General features: G+C 31.2%; 2 protein-coding genes across 2 annotated transcripts in view; one reads left to right on the top strand and one right to left on the bottom strand.

The window, feature by feature from the left end:
• Positions 1–18,444, bottom strand: part of LOC127735298 (fibrillin-2-like) — a 116,741-nt gene that overhangs the window by 13,629 nt on the left and 84,668 nt on the right. The window contains exons 50-57 of the mRNA XM_052245425.1: positions 18,374–18,439; positions 18,061–18,186; positions 16,465–16,587; positions 15,529–15,651; positions 14,489–14,608; positions 13,816–13,941; positions 3,748–3,897; positions 1,901–1,954 (exon numbers count right to left, since the gene is read on the bottom strand). Of these exons, the coding sequence (XP_052101385.1) occupies positions 1,901–1,954; positions 3,748–3,897; positions 13,816–13,941; positions 14,489–14,608; positions 15,529–15,651; positions 16,465–16,587; positions 18,061–18,186; positions 18,374–18,439 (888 nt within the window). The remainder of the gene's footprint in view (positions 1–1,900; positions 1,955–3,747; positions 3,898–13,815; positions 13,942–14,488; positions 14,609–15,528; positions 15,652–16,464; positions 16,588–18,060; positions 18,187–18,373; positions 18,440–18,444) is intronic.
• On the top strand, positions 6,719–13,548 carry LOC127735300 (complement C1q-like protein 4). The gene is made up of 3 exons (XM_052245429.1): positions 6,719–6,875; positions 7,470–7,538; positions 12,952–13,548. The coding sequence occupies exons 1-3, from the start codon at positions 6,806–6,808 to the stop codon at positions 13,338–13,340; spliced, it is 528 nt and encodes a 175-aa protein (XP_052101389.1). The 5' UTR covers positions 6,719–6,805; the 3' UTR covers positions 13,341–13,548.

Genomic DNA, 18,444 nt, shown 5'->3' with positions numbered 1-18,444 from the left:
AGCAATTACCCCCAAAATCAATCCCAGCATTCCCTTTGTGATATGGAACCTTGTGGTACAATGTCAGAGAGATCCATACACTAACACACAAGTTATTGTCTGGAAGTTACAAAAATGCTTATTTTTGGCCCCTTATTCCTAAACGTTTTGGGCAATTACCCCCAAACTCAATTCCAGCTTTCCCTTTGTGATATGGAACCTTGTAGTACAATTTCAGAAAGATCCATACACTTACACACAAGTTATTGTCATGAAACTAGAAAAATGCTTGTTTTTTGCCCCTTTTTTTGCCCCTAATTCCTAAAATTTTGAGGCAATTACCCCCAAAATCAATCCCAGCATTCCCTTTGTGATATGGAACCTTGTGGTACAATGTCAGAGAGATCCATACACTAACACACAAATCATTGTCTGGAAGTTACAAAAATGCTTATTTTTGGCCCCTTTTTGGCCACTAATTCCTTAACTGTTGGTACCATAACCCCCAAAATCAATCCTAACCTTCCTTTTGTGGTATTGAACCTTATGGTAAAATTTCATAGAGATCCATTCACTTAAACTAAAAATATTGTGCGAAAACCAATGTGTCTTCGACAATGACGACGACGACAACAACGACGCCAACGTCATACCAATATACGACCGCAAAATTTTTTGGCAGTCGTAAAAAATCTGAATGCACAGTTAGATTCAGCATATCATAGAACCACCAGAATTCAGTTTTTGATGAAATCAAACAAAGTCTCATTCTGGACCCTTTGGACCTCAATGTAGACCCATTTAAAAATGTCCAAAGATCCAATATAGTAATACATGGTAAAAACCTCAAACAATTCAAGACTTTAAATTAACCCTCATTGAAATTGGTTAAAAGATTTGTATTTATTTTCAATTGAAGATTTCTTGCTGTTGTGCAATACTTTGCTGTTGCACAATACTTACTAAATCTGTTTACAAACTAAATATAATAATTTACACACCCTGTTTGGTGTGTATCTCCTGCCATTTCAGTATCTGCTGTTTCTTTATATAGATAAGAAATAATTTATGTTAGAACCAGCTTAGCAAGTTATGAAAAGTCTTGTTGGCCCCTATTCTGCCTCTAGTTTCTTAACGATTCAAGCCACAACCCACAAAATCGACTCCAACCTTCTGTGTGTGGTATGGAACCTTGTGGTACAATTTCATAGAGATCCATTGATTAATACTTAAGTATTTGTCCGGAAACCAGAAAAACCTTGTTCCTCCCCCCTTTTTGACCCAACGGTTTGAGCCATAACCCCCAAAGTCAAATCCAACCTTCCCTTTGTGGTATGGAACCTTGCGTTTCAATTTCATAGAGATCCATAGACTAATACATAAGTAATTGTCCATTAACCAGAAAAACCTTTTCCCCCCTCTTTATTGCCCCTAATTCTTAAACGGTTTGAGTCATAACCCCCAAAGTCAATTCAAACCTTCCCTTTGTGGTATGGAACCTTTTAGTACAATTTCATAGAAATCTATACACTTATACACAAGTTATTGTCCGGAAACTAGAAAAATGCCTTTTTTGGCCCCTTTTTGACCCCTAATTCCTAAACAGTTGGGACCATAACCCCCAAAATCATTCCCAACATTCCTTTTGTGCTATTGAACCTTGTGGTTGAGATCCATTCACTTAAACTTAAGTTATTGTCCAGAAACCAAATGTCTTCGGACGACGACGAAGACATGATAGCATTATACGAACACAAATTTTTTGCTGTCGTATAAAAATGGTTTAATTACTACAATAATGTAAGATGTTTTCCTAATGAAATTTCTAAACAAGAATAAAATATCTGTTAAATTGTTTATCTACAGCAATTATATTGTTATGAGAGACAATATTTCTGCCAGCAAGAGCATTAACACTAACCTCCGCCTCTTGTATCTTTCCCAGGACCATGAGGACATAACCTCTTAAATTCTCCTACAATACAGAAACAAAATATCAATAGAAAAAACTCCTAAATTCAGTAGCTCCTGGGAAAAATGTCACAAAAGTATGTTTATATTCAATACATTGAAAAATTCTAAATATCTGCACACAGTAAAAAGTTGTCTGACAGATCTGAAAGGTTCCCACAGATTAAAACTGTCAAGCTTTTTAAAAGTTTCTATCCATCTTTAATTCTTTTCAAGATAATTGGCAAAATTGCAAAAAAAATTGGAAAATGGTAGTTTAAGGGCATTTACTCCTATGAGAAGTCGTCTGACAGTTTTAGTGTCAATAAACATTGACACGATATCATTATTCTGAACATTTTTGCCTGATTCAGATTTTCTCTAACTTTAATGGTTTTCAAGATAATAGACACACATTATATAAATAACACACAGCTGAGAGGGTGATAGAGCAGATTGTTACCTCGAGAAAACATTGTCAACCAAACCTTCTGTGTTATTTGATTTATTATGCTGAATGCTCTGTTATTACTTTCTATTAAATTTCAAATTCAAAGTAATAAACTATAATGTCATAGAGTATTTTGCCATGGGATAGTATATAATAACACATAGCTGAGAGGGTGATAGAGCAGATTGTTACCCCGAGAAAACATTGTCAACTGAGGCAAAGCCAAGGTTGACAATGTCTTTTCGAGGGGTAACAATCTGCTCTATCACCCTCTCAGATATGTGTTATTTAATTTATTATACTGAATGTTCTGTTATTACTGTCTATCAAATTTCAAATTCAAAGTAATAAACTATGACGTCTTGTACATAACAACCATCCCTATTTAATAAAGTGCACACCTGATCAAGCGTCTCCGTGAAGGGTAATAGAAAATTCAGCATAGGATAGAGTAAATTGTCTCCCTTGTACATGTATTAACCAATCAAAATCTGGCATTTTGACATGAAGTATAAGAAATTTTTAAAGTAAATTATCTCCCTTGTATTAACCAATCAAAATCTAGCATTTTGACATGAAGTATAATACATTTTACCCCTATATTCTATTTTTAGCCATGTGGGTAATGTTGGTTGGGTCAGGTAGGGTCTTGGGACAAATTTTTTAAACTTGACACCCCAAAGATGATTGAGGCTTGTAGTTTCATCAGAGAAGATTTTTGTAAAAGTTCACCGACACCGACGGATGATGGACACTGGATGCCAAGTGATGAGAAAAGCTCACTTGGCCCTTTGGTGCCAGGTGAGCTAAAAATGATATGTGAAATCTCAGTAAGTCTGCTAAAAATGCCAGGACTCTTTCTGAAATGTTTTAATGGATTTGTTTAGATGAACTTGAATGTATGGTCATCAACTGACAATAGAAGAGGTATCTAGGAGCTTGAATTACATGCCTACTTAATTTAGCTTGATATAGTTATACCATCAACATCAAATTCTGCCCAAAAACCAAAAACAAAACACAATTTAGGCATATATTTCAGTCATAAATGCAATGGTTTATATAGATTATCAGATGTTCTGCATTTCAATATCGTAAAATATCAGCTGTGAGTCACAATAATAACCACTTTTGGTGAGTTTCTCAATGTATTTAGCGGCTCATATTTTACCATACATACATGCAGAAAATCCAATAAACTGTTTATTATATATGTTTCTGGTCATTTTTAGGGCCATTTAAATATCACCTAATCACAATCAAAAATTGTCTCTGGCATCTCTGGCAACCTGTAATAAATGACATTCAAAAGATTATTCCAACAAAATTGGTTTCAATCAAATTTGTTTGATCATATATAATATTACTTGAATTTCTTGAAGGACATCTTTCGCATGCTGGTCCCCAGGCATCAGCTAAGGAACAACAACAATCTGTTTTAGACAAGGATACAGTGGAAGATTCAGGCCGACATCTTCCTCCTGTTAGTTGTAGGTAACAGTAACCATTTCTTGAATCTGAAAAATAAAAGGTATAATGGACAATAATAACAATTATAATTTCAGCAACAGTGTTCATGTTTGCTGATGGGCCAAATCCATGGATAAATTTACTGACTAGATGCCCTAAGGAACAGTATGATAATAATCGATTTAGCAGTTTAAAATTAGATTTTTTAAAAGTTTTACAATGACAAAAGACACAGAGTGATAACAATAACTCAATAGGGTCAGTTGAGCTAAAAAGGTGAAAAGTCAACAAAGGAACAAAAATGGATGTCATATGATGGACACGGCTCAAACTTTGGACCAGGTAATCTTAAACTGACTGCTTCCAATAAATAAAATAAATATGACAAAAATTCTGAAAAATCTAGCAAACAAAAATGCTAACAAATAAGGGAAATGATAAATTAACCATTCCAATAATAACACTGATTTTTGGGTTCATTGTTTTTCTTCCTGTTGTTGTCTGTTAGATTACTTTTATTATTTTTAATCTCTTGGGTCTGGATTTGTTTAATCTAAATTGAAATGGTAACCCAACATCCACATATATTCCAACATTAGTCATCTTTATGCAATTCATATCAACCCTTATTTCAATGAGTTGTTGAATAAAAATGCTCCATCTAAGAGTCTGAGAAGGTTAAAAAATTCTGGTAAAAAAATAAAACTGATAGGCTATATTTATCTAATTTTTTAAATCCATCCTTCAACTAATCTAGTGTTTCAACTACATTTAAAAAAAAATTTGAATGGGTTTTGCATATAGGTATCGTCAGGGATTGTCCCATATTTAAAATTGAGAATGGAAATGGGGAATATTTCAAAGAGACAACAACCCGACCAAAGAGCAGACAACAGCCGAAGGCCACCAATGGGTCTTCAACGCAGCGAGAAAATCCCGCACATGGAGGTGGTCCTCAGCTGGCCCCTAAATAAAATTGTGTACTAGTTCAGTGAAAATGGACATCATACTAAACTCCAAAACATATAAATGAACTAAAATTAAAAAACATACAAGACTAACAAAGGCCAGAGGCTCCTGACTTGGGACAGGCGCAAAAATGTGGCGGGGTTAAACATGTTTTGTGAGATCTCAACCCTCCCCTATACCTCTAGCCAATGTATAAAAAAGAAACACATAGCAATACGCACAGTAAAACTCAGTTTAAAAGAAGTCCGAGTCCGATGTCAGAATAGGTAACAAAAGAAACTAAGCAAAATGACAATGATACATAAATGAACAAAGGACTAGTAGCAGTTACTGACATGCCAGCTCCAGACCTCAATTAAACTGATTGAAAGATTATGTCTTCATCATATGAAAATCAAGTACAATCCCTCCCGTTCCAGGTTTGATTTCATACCATCATAAAATATATGAGAAGAACCCGTATCATGCCAACTACTGGTTTTAGAATAAATGTGTTTATTTCCGATGCAAAGACCCTATGAGTGAATCAATATTAATACCAAAATATGCAATCCTTAATGACTTGACAACAGTATCGTAACTATATCCTTTCCGAATAAGTCTGTTTAAAGGTTTGGTTAGCTTTTGAGGTGAATGCCGACATTTTTGTGCTTTGTAAAGAATATTACCATAAAATATTGGATGTGAAATACCTGAACGTATAAGATGTCTGCATATTGATTTATATTTACGAATGATGTCCTTGTACCGATGATAAAATTTAGTAAATGTTTTGACTAGTTTGTAATAATTTTTCAGTAATACAGAGATTTCTTTCGTTGAAATCAAATTCCTTATTTCTTAAATTAGTTAATGTTAGCCTTTTATATTTTATAGTTGGTTTCTCTGTGAATATATTATTGCAAATCACATCTTTCTTTTAGATTTGCTTATGGTTAATGATGTACTTTCTAAGTTTTCTTACACTGGTATTTAGTTAGCTGATGGAATTTCCCTTCATTGGGGCGGGGTAATACGATCCATCAGGTACACAAATAATTAGATGATTAACAAAGAATTCCATCACAGTTCAGATTAAACTAGATGAAAAAAGGGTATACGGAGATAGAGATAAATACCTGTATAAATGACCCAACAACAAGAGATAGAAAGTTATTACTGAGAAAAATCATGAAAGACATGTCTAATGTATCAACTGTTCCAAAAGAGGAATAAAAATGAGTTAATGGGCTTGAAATGTATTTTCCTGTCCAAAACACATATATGTCGTCATTGAGATATCTTCTGCCTTTGAATAAATGAACATTTAAATATGGTTTTTTAGCAATTAAAATTTTAAATAAATTGTTACATTGTTATAATGATTTCACTGCCCATAGAAACATAAATTTAAAATAAAAGTCTATCAGACTTCTAATGTAATATTATGGATGGTCCTCTAACAACATTTAAAAGTTCCATGCAGATCTCAGACAGACATTTTCAACACCTGCCCTATAAAAAATTGATAGTCACTGGCATTTTGCATATGAAAATTTTTTTTTCTATTCAAATACATTTTGCATATGAAAATTTTTTTTTCTATTCAAATACATTTTGCATATGAAAATTTTTTTTTCTATTCAAATAAATTTTGCATATGAAAATTTTTTTTTCTATTCAAATACATTTTGCATATAAAAACTCATTTCTATTCAAATTAATTTTGCCAATGAAAGCGTTTTTCTTTTCAAATGCATTTTGCCAATGAAAACTCTTTTTTTTTCGATTATATTTGTATTCAACTTTTAATTACTTCAGACTTGCAGCTACCTGCCCTAATCTTGTCGATAAAAAATGATTGTCCTCAATATTTTCATTTACAGGAAATAAAGAATATAAATACAATTATAACGCAGTATGTCCAGGAAGTTAATGCTTGTAGCTCATACATAAACATTAAGAATTTCAAAACTTATTAATTCAAACAATTATTCATGGACCAGGATGAATAGTATGCAATATATATTTACAATTTTTCTGATTTGTGCTGCTGCAAGTTTTTCTACAACTAATGGTAAGAAAATTTTCATTGTTAATTAGAAGTAAAAGAACAAAGTGGAACTGTGAGCTATTGCTCACTACTGATGCTTTTTAAAAGTATTTGGTTAACAGGAAGATGACGAAAGAAGGATGTGAAAAGGCATCACACAGTAAAGCATGGTCACATAAAAGTAGATTCCAAATTTCAGAAAGCCTTGATTTGTAATTCTTCAGAAAAAAATTGATGCACATTTCATAAATGTCCATTACATGTAAGAATATATATTTATTCACTAAACAGATAGCGGATGAAAGATGAACTCACACAGTTTAGCATGCTCACATGAATATTGATATAAAATATCAAGAAGCTCTGAATTGTAGTTCCTGAGAAAAGTTTAAGCAAATTTTGATTGGACAGACGGATGTATAATTTCTCAGTGTCAATGGCTTCTATAATCAGTATCCTGGCAGGCAATGAGATAGTAAATTTTTTGGGGAAAAACTGTCCAACCCTGGCATTATAGAAAGTTGACTCGTTATACTTTTTTAATTCAGACATTATAAAATCCAGTACATTATATTATGTTTTAGTCATTTGTGTACTAACTTAAATCTTTTATTATAGGAAAGACAATCTGTGTTGAAGAGGATGTAATTCATGCATTGCTGACTATGAACAGATCACGTGTTGATGGTAATATGTTGTACTGTTTTTTGTTATTCTTATAAAAGTTTTTTGTTTGTTTCAGAATTTATTGGTTCAATCATGAATTAATTGTTGTAAACCATATGTTGACCTCTGGATGTCTTTTTATTTAAGTTGTTGGACTTCTGTCTCATTGGTGTAAACCACCTTCTTTCATTGATATTTATATACAATTTTGGCAAAACAAAACATGATATATTTTTAAAAAATCAATTTTTATCTTCTGATCTCAATGACGGGTCAATAAAATGAGGACTGAGGTAGCAATCAATTTGATGAAATTCTAAATCATTGAAAAATTACAGAAGGAGCATGGGTGTATTAGCCTTGTGGCTATCCTGATGGTGATGAAGCCTGAAAATTAAAAATGCTGATAGTTGTACATAAGTAAAAACCTTTCTACTTTTGATAACAAATATAGATTCAAAGTGGAAGCAGGAATTTAATAAAAAGTGTTATTCACATCCATATTTTTCAGAAATATTGTTTATAAAGCTAACAAGTCTAGGAAATGTCCTTCAAATCTTCATTTTGGCTAAATAAACTTGTTGATAAAGGATAAAATAATAGTTATTGTTGTTCAATCACTGTTACTGGTATTTCTTTGCATAATCAATTCATTAATTTATAGTTTGAAGCAATACTAAAAAAATGTTGTTTTTTTTTTCGGTATAATTTTATTCTGGGGAATAATGATCAAGGTCATGTATTTTGTACTGTTTATGACATTAAAGTATGAATTTACATGCCATCCTACACTCTTAAGCTGGTTAAAAACCGCTGCAATTGTTTGCACCTGTCCTAAGTCAGGAATCTGATGTTCAGTAGTTGTCGTTTGTTGATGTGGTTCATAAGTGTTTCTCGTTTCTTGTTTTTTATATAGATTAGACCGTTGGTTTCCCCGTTTGAATGGTTTAACACTAGTAATTTTTGGGGCCCTTTATAGCTTGCTGTTCGGTGTGAGCCAAGGCTCCGTGTTGAAGACCGTACTTTGACCTATAATGGTTTACTTTTATAAATTTTGACTTGGATAAAGAGTTGTCTCATTGGCACTCATACCACATCTTCTTATATCTAAGAACCTACAGCTGTGAGCACTTTTTTATACAATATAATAAAGTTAAGTCCTTTCTATGAACTGCTTTCTATTGTATGCTCTTTTTGTATGTTAGGTAATGCCACTAATTGAGATTGAAGAGGGGAGGTAATGTTGAAATATAAAATAAACTAATTCAAGTTTAACACAGCCACATGTTCATGTACCTTTCCCAAGTCAATAACCAAGTCAGTGGTTGTCTCATTTCATATCTTAATGTTTTCTTATTATTTGGAGAACTTAGTATTAATATCAGATCTTTGATTGTTTCAATCTAATTTATTCACAACTTTTACAGACTACGGATGCTTTAGAGTTTGACATACATTCTGTTTATTGTTGAAGACATGTCTTTGGTTATTTACTTTCATTGAGTTGCTGGCTCATTGATGTATATTCCATCATTTTCTCATGACATTTTATATGAAATGATGGAAATTTGGCTGAAATCCATGAACAATGTTTGAACAATGTTTATATAATGTATTTAAATGATCTTGTTACAGTATATGGACAACATCCTTACATTTCCTCTAATTACCACCTTTATAATGAAAGGGAAATTATGACCTGGATAAGGAAACTAATCTGGTCTTATTTCTAGTTTCCTTTCCTTGTATAAATGTAGTTGTATACAGAGAATGCTAAATGACTATTTCATTATCACACCCAAATCAATCTGAGACACTTATATAATCTCAAGAGTTCTGCTGATGATTATATTGGTTCAGGTTTGATGCAGTGTGTCATATTGAAAATGCCATATATCATAAACACTTCATGTTTGTTCTTACTATAAAGTATATAAGGGATCATAGATTTATTCTTACGAGGAAGCTCCGAGTATGCTCGGAGGATGCTCAGAGCTTTTTCAGTAGGCTCTTCTCTGCAGTTTATGTGAAAATAATTATCATGATCCATTAAGAGGTCAATCAAATCTACACCACTTCTATAATAAGGAAAGTAGAGCATTATAGAGGAAGCTCAATTAACACCTGTGTAAACATCTAATCTATTCAAATACATTTTGCCTGAAATTTTACAAAACTATAGAATAGATTAGAAATTCTTCAACAGTACTGTGTAATGCTTGGAAAGAAATCTCAAGTCTCCACAAAAAGTGAAAGTCATTTAACAAAAAATATACAATTATTATATTTTTAAAATAATCATTTCTTTTTTTATAATAAAAAAAATTCTCAAATCTTATAATTAGATGATATGATTTAAATAGGGTTTATATTATATAATATGCTACATAAAAGTTATCAAGACACAAACAACAGTCAGGGGGCGATACTAAACGAGTTATTTTTTTTAGTTACTTATATTAATAGGTATTTTTTGTTTTTTTAAATTATTTGATATAATCTCAATTGTTATTTTAAATGTCAAAAGTGGACAAAATGTAGTTTTTAAGAATTTTTTCATCATTTCATTAAGTAAAATTAAGTATTTATCCAACTTGAGATGAGTATAGAGAGATTACTTTCAAAATAATGAAAAAATATTACTTTTATAAATTATTTTATACATCTTCGAAAAACTAAGCATACTTACAATTATTTAAGGAACATATGTAATTGTTTTTGATAAATATTTCAAATTACATGTATAAATAACTTCAAGTCTTAATTAAATCACAAGGTTCCATCCATTTATATTTGTTCATCTCTAAGATTTTGAAGGAAAATTTTATTTTAATAGCCCCAAGAGACCAATCTATGACCAAGAAGTGTGGCATCAGAAAGGCAATTAGTGTTTCAGGAGGATTTAAATAGTTTTATACTGCATGGGGAAAATAACCAGATGTGAAAATTTGTTAAAGCTTGTAAAACCTTTATGAATGGACACCTATAGAAATAATATTAACAGAAGTTACTTATTCATGATATATAAGTAATATTTGTTTTCAATATAACTTGTATAGGTAATTTTGAAAATTACTAGTTTAAATAATGCCCTTAACTAAACAATGGTATTTTTTTTTTATAAAATAGCAAAGTTTTTTATATAAAATATTTTTGCAATTTTAGGGGACATGGCTACTTAAGCTTGTAAACAGAGAAAAAAAAAAGGGGGATAGAATTTGGTTGGTTAATTCTGGTGATGTCTTCTTTCTTATATGCACTGAAAAATTATGTTGTTTTATTACTATAGTACAGGACAAGAAAAAACTTTACTCATGTCAAGTATTTCTTTATTTAAAACATAGATAAATTCTGCACATATTTTTTGAAAAATACCAATTAAACAAAGACTGATAGGGGGAAACAATTTTATATTAGATTTTCATTCAAGTACAGGTCAGGATAAAACTTCACTTATATAATTATGCCAAGTATTTCTTTATTTAAAAAAAACCAAATCCGCACAATTATAAAAAAAATGACAATTAAAGTGAGACGTACTAGAGGGAAAACAATGGTGGTATTACCTCCTCAACTTTTCTTAGAGTAGCCATACTTTTTTTTATAAAAAACTAACTTTGCTATTTTATAAAAAAAAAAAAAATTATCATTGTTTTAATAGTTAGGGGCATTACTTAAACAAGTAATTTTCAAAATTACTTATACAAGTTATATTGAAAACAAGGTTGTTTCAAATATTACTTATATATCATGAATAAGTAACTTCTGTTAATATTATTTCTATAGGTGTCCATTCATACAGGTTTTACAAGCTTTACCAAATTTTCACATCTGGTTATTTTCCCCATGCAGTATAAAACTATTTAAATCCTCCTGAAACACTAATTGCCTTTCTGATGCCACACTTCTTGGTCATAGATTGGTCTCTTGGGGCTATTAAAATAACATTTTCCTTTAAAATCTTAGTGATGAACAAATATAAATGGATGGAACTTTGTGATTTAATTAAGACTTGAAGTTATTTATAATTTGAAATCTTTATCAAAAACAATTACATATGTTCCTTAAATAATTGTAAGTATGCTTAGTTTTTCAAAGATGTATAAAATAATTTATAAAAGTAATATTTTTTCATTATTTTGAAAGTAATCTCTCTATACTCATCTCAAGTTGGATAAATACTTAATTCTACTTAATGAAATGATGAAAAAATTCTTAAATACTACATTTAGTCCACTTTTGACATTTAAAATAACTATTGAGTTTATATCAAATAATTTAAAAAAACAAAAAATACCTATTAGTATATATTAAGTAACTAAAAAAAATAAGTTGTTTAGTATCGCCCCCTGACTGTTGTTTGTGTCTTGATAACTTTTATGTAGCATATTATATAATATAAACCCTATTTAAATCATATCATCTAATTATAAGATTTGAGAATTTTTTTTATTATAAAAAAAGAAATGATTAATAAATATAATAATTGTATATTTTTTGTTAAATGACTTTCACTTTTTTGTGGAGACTTGAGATTTCTTTCCAAGCATTACACAGTACTGTTGAAGAATTTCTTATCTTTTCTATAATTTGTAAAATGTCATGCAAAATGTATTTGAATAGATCAGTTGTTTACACAGGTGTTAATTGAGCTTCCTCTATAATGCTCAACTTTCCTTATTATAGAAGTGGTGTAGATTTGATTGACATCTTAATGGATCATGATAATTATTTTCACATAAACTGCAGAGAAGAGACTACTGAAAAAGCTCTGAGCATCCTCCGAGCATGCTCGGAGCTTCCTCGTAAGAATAAATCTATGATCCCTAATAAATATGTAAACAAAGAAATTTGTTTTGCATGCACACGTATAAAAATTGTGGTTTTTATCCAACGCAATCATAGGTTTGAAAGTTGTTTTCAATTTAGACTTTTTCTCAATAAAGTTTTTGTGCATATTTATATCTTTTCTGTCAATCATTTTTTTCACTGACTGTAAAACTGAAATGCATCTTCCATTATCACTAGCATCAACCTTGATTTCTAAGACAGAATTTTTAAATATGAATTCTTTTTGAATAGCCAAAATACAATGTATAACAAATTTTCAAGAACTATTACCATCATATCCCATTCACATTTTCTGAGAGTCAACTGTATATTTAATTTGTATTGATTTACAGCTGGGAATAAAATCATATCTACTGTGGATTCATTTTTATTCATTGGATACCAATTTTCGTGGGTAAAGGTAAGCCACATATTGAAATGTTCAACAAATAACAAATATTCTATAAGCTTGTATGCAGACTTTGGCAAAACCATGAAATCAAATATCCATGGAAATGCAATTTTTCCTCAATCCACAATAATTGGTACCCATGAAAACAAATGAATCAACAATATTATAAACTTTTCTTTTTTTCTTTTTCAGAGCCGTCAGATCCAGTTTTCTTTGCATTCCTAGCTAATGATGTAACGTCAAATGGATATGAAGTTCTTAAATTTGCCAATGTCAAGATTAACAAGGGTAGTTCTTACAACCCATCTACAGGGTACTTTACGGCACCTAAACCAGGAATTTACCAAATATCTTGTACTATAGTAGGATATGATACAAATATATTCACCTACCAGATTATGTTAAATGGAAATAGCTACACCTTAGGGAACACAAGTAGCGGAGGTTCCTGGAACTCACAAACATCAACTGTTTTAATGAATCTGAAGAAAGGGGATCAAGTTTATGTACAGCACAGAGGGTCAACTCAAAAGGTTCATGCCAACACGAATACCTACTTCTCTGGGTATCTAGTCCAGTAATATATCATATTTGCAAACTATTTAGTTTTCTCATGTTATTAGATAGTACTGTGAGAATTTCTCAAGAGCACAACCATGTTGAGTAGTTACTAAAAATTTTACATTCAAAGAAATTTGTATTTCTCTTTATACAACTGCAAATGTATTACGTTGCTGAGAGGTAAAGGCTTCTCAATAATAAATGCACACATATATTTCTGAATTTACAGTACATTTACTGATTCTTTTAAATGTACACAGTAGACACAGCTAGCATACATTTCTTGACAATATTTCAGCTTTAAGTCAGAGACTTTTTCCTGCATAACAGAATAAAAGTTGATAAATTAAAAAAAAAAAAATCATAATTGAAAGTTAAAGGCTTTGCTCATAAAGACAAATGGACAGACATTTTGACAGTCAGACAGCCATTGGTATACCATAAAACATCACATCTTAAGGGCATTCAACAATCCCTTAGAGTGCTGGTACTCACCAACACAATGTTTTCCATCACTGCTGACACTATATCCAGGCTGGCATTGGCATCTGTAACTACCCTGTAGATTAGTACAGCGTCCATGCTGACATACACCTTGTATAGTCTGACATTCATTTATATCTAAAACAATAATCATTTTAATATTACACTATTTTTTACTTCTTTAATATAAAATGCAACCAAACAACGATTCTAATGGACTCTATACTATTTTTGCCATTTTCAGTGTTTTCAAAAGCAGAAATCCCCCAGGGTCTAGGTGGTTCATGTTTCTTAATATACAATGATGTTTTCTGTGTAATGTTTTATGAACGATTGTTTGTCTGCTTGTCCTTTTCCTTTTGGAAAGGATATTGAAGCTTTAATTTGAAGTTGCTAATAATAACTTTTTTTTTAAACACGCATAAATGTGAAGAACATACATGTATTCAGGAAAACAGGAAGAGGATAAGAAACAGATCTGAAAATGAGGCATTATTAAACCTACCAATATGAAACTTCGTACAAAATATCAAGAAACTCTGATTTAAAGTTACTGAGAAAATGCAACAGAAATATGTTAAGATGCACCGACAGACAAAAGTTAATCAGTATAACTTGGCTCCTTTAGAGAAGCGCTATATTCACAAAAGTATTTAATACAAAGTAGACTATAAGATACACTAACCAACACACTGATTTGGTCCTACTTCTCTGTAACCTTCAGGACAGATACACATAAATGATCCCACTAAATTTTTACAGGCATATCGACATGTGTTAGCTTGGGTCTGACATTCATCCACATCTATAAATAGATTTTAACACATATTTTAAGTATTTTCATATGGAGTCTTACATTACATGCATTAATATAATCAGCTGCACTAGGAATGCATGTTGTGCCTATCCACATATCAATGAGATTGGACACATGTAGACTTAAAAACATGTTACTGAATGAACAAAACAGTGTGTACAAATGTCAAGATGATATATGAATATACATTCAAGTTAACCCAAGCATAAGAACAATTGCTGATTTTTTTAGTTTAAAGTACCATCTAACTCTGTAATGACAAACCTGAAAATTGTCCTAATGAAGAATTTTGCATGTAAGACATCAAAAGTCTCATGGAACTATAATACAGGTGAAAATGGGTCAGATCATCAAATCCTGGGTTGTTGGATGCCCCAGGCTGATCATTTAAAAATCTTTGGTGTGTTGGGAAAATTCCATAATCATATCAATAAAATCAGGTTTGTTGGCAGGTATGATGGCAATGTAAAAAAATTCAAATCCATTTTATATTCAAAATACTGAAAATTGAGAATTAATCATCCTATCAATTTTATTCTGATATTACCTCATGTCTAGTTTTGTGAAATTTTATGCAGATTAAATGAAAATATTCAAGATAAAATTAGGTTTCTCTCTGGGTACTCTGGCTTCCTCCACCAATAAAAACTGGCCACAATGATATAGCCAAGAGTGCTGAAAGCGAAGTTAAACACCACCAATCAATCAAGATTTAATTCTTGAACATGTGGTTAACTAAGATTTCAGTGCATTAAATGAGGTACAGCAACTATCAAAATATAGAAAGCTGGTTATCATTTTCCCCCACCAATTTATTCATTTGTGCAGAAAATGAAAATCTTTCAAAATTTGAACAGGGTGTTTACACTTAACCATAAATTCATGTCAGTATAAGATAGAACAGTTACCTTGACAATGAATACCATCAGAAGCTAAAGAATATCCCATTGGACAGATACAGGCAAATGATCCAGGTATATTGACACACCTGAATGCACAGTTGTTCAATGGACCATTACATTCATTTATATCTGAAATGATAAATAAGAATTGAACTTTCATAGCAGTCATTAAAATCATAAATCCCAATGATTAACAGCTTTTCAAATATTTACAATTATTTGGTACAGTTAATATAGTTAGATATTTTTAATGAAACAATTTGTTCATGTCATGCTCTATGCTCATTTTAACATGGGTATGCATTTCATTTATCAATATCTTTACACTGAGCATTATCCATGTTAAAATGTGCATAGATCATGCCATGAAAAAGTTATTTAAATACTAGTACATGTAGGAAAATTTTTCAACTTTTTTTTATTGAAACTGACCTTTGAGACACATTTGAAAGGCAGCCATTTTTATTAAATGAAGCAAAAGCATTCTTAAAACAACAAATGTTCTATGACTGAAACAGAGCAGATACAGTATAGACTTACTTTTTAGAGGTTACATTGAATTTCATAGCAAGAAACTTCCATAGAAATATCAACTATAACTCAGGCATCATTCAAAATAATCTAATGTTACAAATTCAATTCTGATGTCAAAAATATGTACTCCAGGTTTTATTGGAATTAGAACATAGCTTTATTTATAAAGCAAAGAAGAGCATCATATTAGAATAAAGAATAACACTAAATTTTAAAGAAAATGCATATATATATAAAAATATATTATAAAAAATATATTCTGGCCAACAAAAAATCCCTTCAAATTACTATCACTGGAACAGTTGATAGTAATTTCTGTTATAGTCCTGACTCTGTACAGGCCCTCAGCAAACAGCACCAGGGGCTGAATTAGGTGAATATATCTTTTGAACAATTTTATATTTTTACCTTGACATGTATTGTCTATGCCTTGTTCAAATCCAGCACTACAAGAACACCGGAAGCTACCAATGACATTAGTACAGGTGCCATTTCCACAAATACCGGGTCTGCTTACACACTCATCATCATCTGTAAAATAAACATGTATAACAAATATCAGTTAAAGATTTAAAAATAAATACTGAAAAAGCATTCTGTGAGTATTGCCTGGCAATACATAGTTCCCTACTGGTTAAAAATTCATTGTACTGGAACAAAATGCTTACTTGATCTATAAATTGTCATGGTGTAAACTATATAACAAATATCAAGTCAATATCTTCAAGCATGATGAAAAAAAGTGAGGAAAACTGATTATTTGAGTGAATTTTCTAAGTCCAAGGACCATAACTCAGCACAAAATCATTAGACCAGACCAAAATTCGAGCTTGATCTATAACTTGTCATGATAAAACTATATACCAATCATCTAATCAATATCTTCAAGCATGACAAAAAAAAGTGCGGAAAACTGATTATTTGAGTGAATTTTCTAAGTCCAAGGACCATAACTCTGCACAAAATTGTCAGACCGGAACAAAATTCTAACTTGATCTGTAACTTGTCATGATAAAACAATACACCATATATCAAATCAATATATTCAATCACGAGGAAAAAAGTGTGGAGTGCAAACCTTAAGTCCCCTTCTATTTCGTCGTTAGGGGACTAATAATTAACATTAGTTCATTAACTGCAAATTATACACAGATTAACAAGATTGCTCCATATATGCCAATGTTCCTTGTGGATACACTGGAATATTCCATTTCACTAATTTTAAAGGGCATAACAGCAGCAAAAATAATCCATCTGCACCGATTTTCAAATGACTTTTGCTGATATAAACCTTTGATATAAATTTGATTAAACCCCAATGAGATATGTAGGTGTGAGAACCCTTACAATGTTGACTTCCTATTATTTCCATTTCTAAGGGGCATAACTGTCCAAAATATATGATAAGAGCTGATTTTTCGAAATCAATGTATAATAGATTTTGCTGATTTTAACCTTTGACATAAATTCAATGAGAAATTTTGCCAAGAGAGCACTTGCAATGTAAAATTAATCATTTTTTGGGTTTTTTTTATCAAGTAGCATAACTCTCAAAACAAAAATCTATCAGCACTGAATTTTAATCTTGTTTGACATAAATTTTATCAAAATCTGAAGACAACTGTAGGTGTGACTGTATAACTTCATTGGACAGATAAAGGGACATCAGCATTTCAAGGGCCTTCTATGCTTTGCAGTTACAGACAATAAAATAAGTTGCTATAGACACAGTAAAATAAGCATAATTGTATTGGGCATCTACGGGGGTCATATGGCAACCCATGTCTTTCACTTATGCTTTTTAGGATGGCTGTTTCTTATATTTTATATAAATGAAAGGAGATTGAGTTTAGAGACATGTGTGATTGAATTCATTAGAAGCTATTGAAGAACTGCCTTGAACATCAAAATTCCTATCAGACAAAAATATAGGGAAACGATGACAACCACTGACATAGCTTACTCTTGTTCTGTTGTCAAGATATATATCCTAATAAAACTCACCAATACATGTAGTACCAGATCTGTCCAGTTTATAACCAGGGTCACAATCACACCTGAATGATCCATCAGTGTTAATACATCTACCGTTCCTACAAAGGTCTGGATTATCTACACACTCATTGATATCTGGAGAAATGAAACATAGCCATTAATCTATTTTGAATCATTCAATACAAACAAACAAAAAATCAAATTAGGAATGAACAATTTCGATCAAACAACAAGATGATAGTTTTACCTTTCAGTTTTTTATGAAATCTTCTTTAAAACTTCAAAAAATATATATTGCTAATAAAGATAAATATCAGCTAACCTCTTGTTCCTCCAGATGGATCTGTGATTCTTCCAAAACCATCAGGACATAGTAGGTCAAAACCAGCTGCA

The sequence above is a fragment of the Mytilus californianus genome, unplaced genomic scaffold (genome assembly GCF_021869535.1).
Source record: "Mytilus californianus isolate M0D057914Y unplaced genomic scaffold, xbMytCali1.0.p SCAF_3, whole genome shotgun sequence".
Lineage (NCBI taxonomy): Eukaryota > Metazoa > Mollusca > Bivalvia > Mytilida > Mytilidae > Mytilus > Mytilus californianus.
Note: the sequence above shows the minus strand (reverse complement) of the source record. Positions and strands in the feature narration are given on the sequence as shown.

Coding starts and splice junctions, on each gene's coding strand:
- LOC127735300 (XM_052245429.1), top strand. CDS start 6,806: ATGAATAGTATGCAATATATATTTACAATTTTTCTGATTTGTGCTGCT. Junction 6,876..7,469: donor AAGTTTTTCTACAACTAATG/GTAAGAAAATTT, acceptor CTTTTATTATAG/GAAAGACAATCTGTGTTGAA. Junction 7,539..12,951: donor GAACAGATCACGTGTTGATG/GTAATATGTTGT, acceptor TTTCTTTTTCAG/AGCCGTCAGATCCAGTTTTC.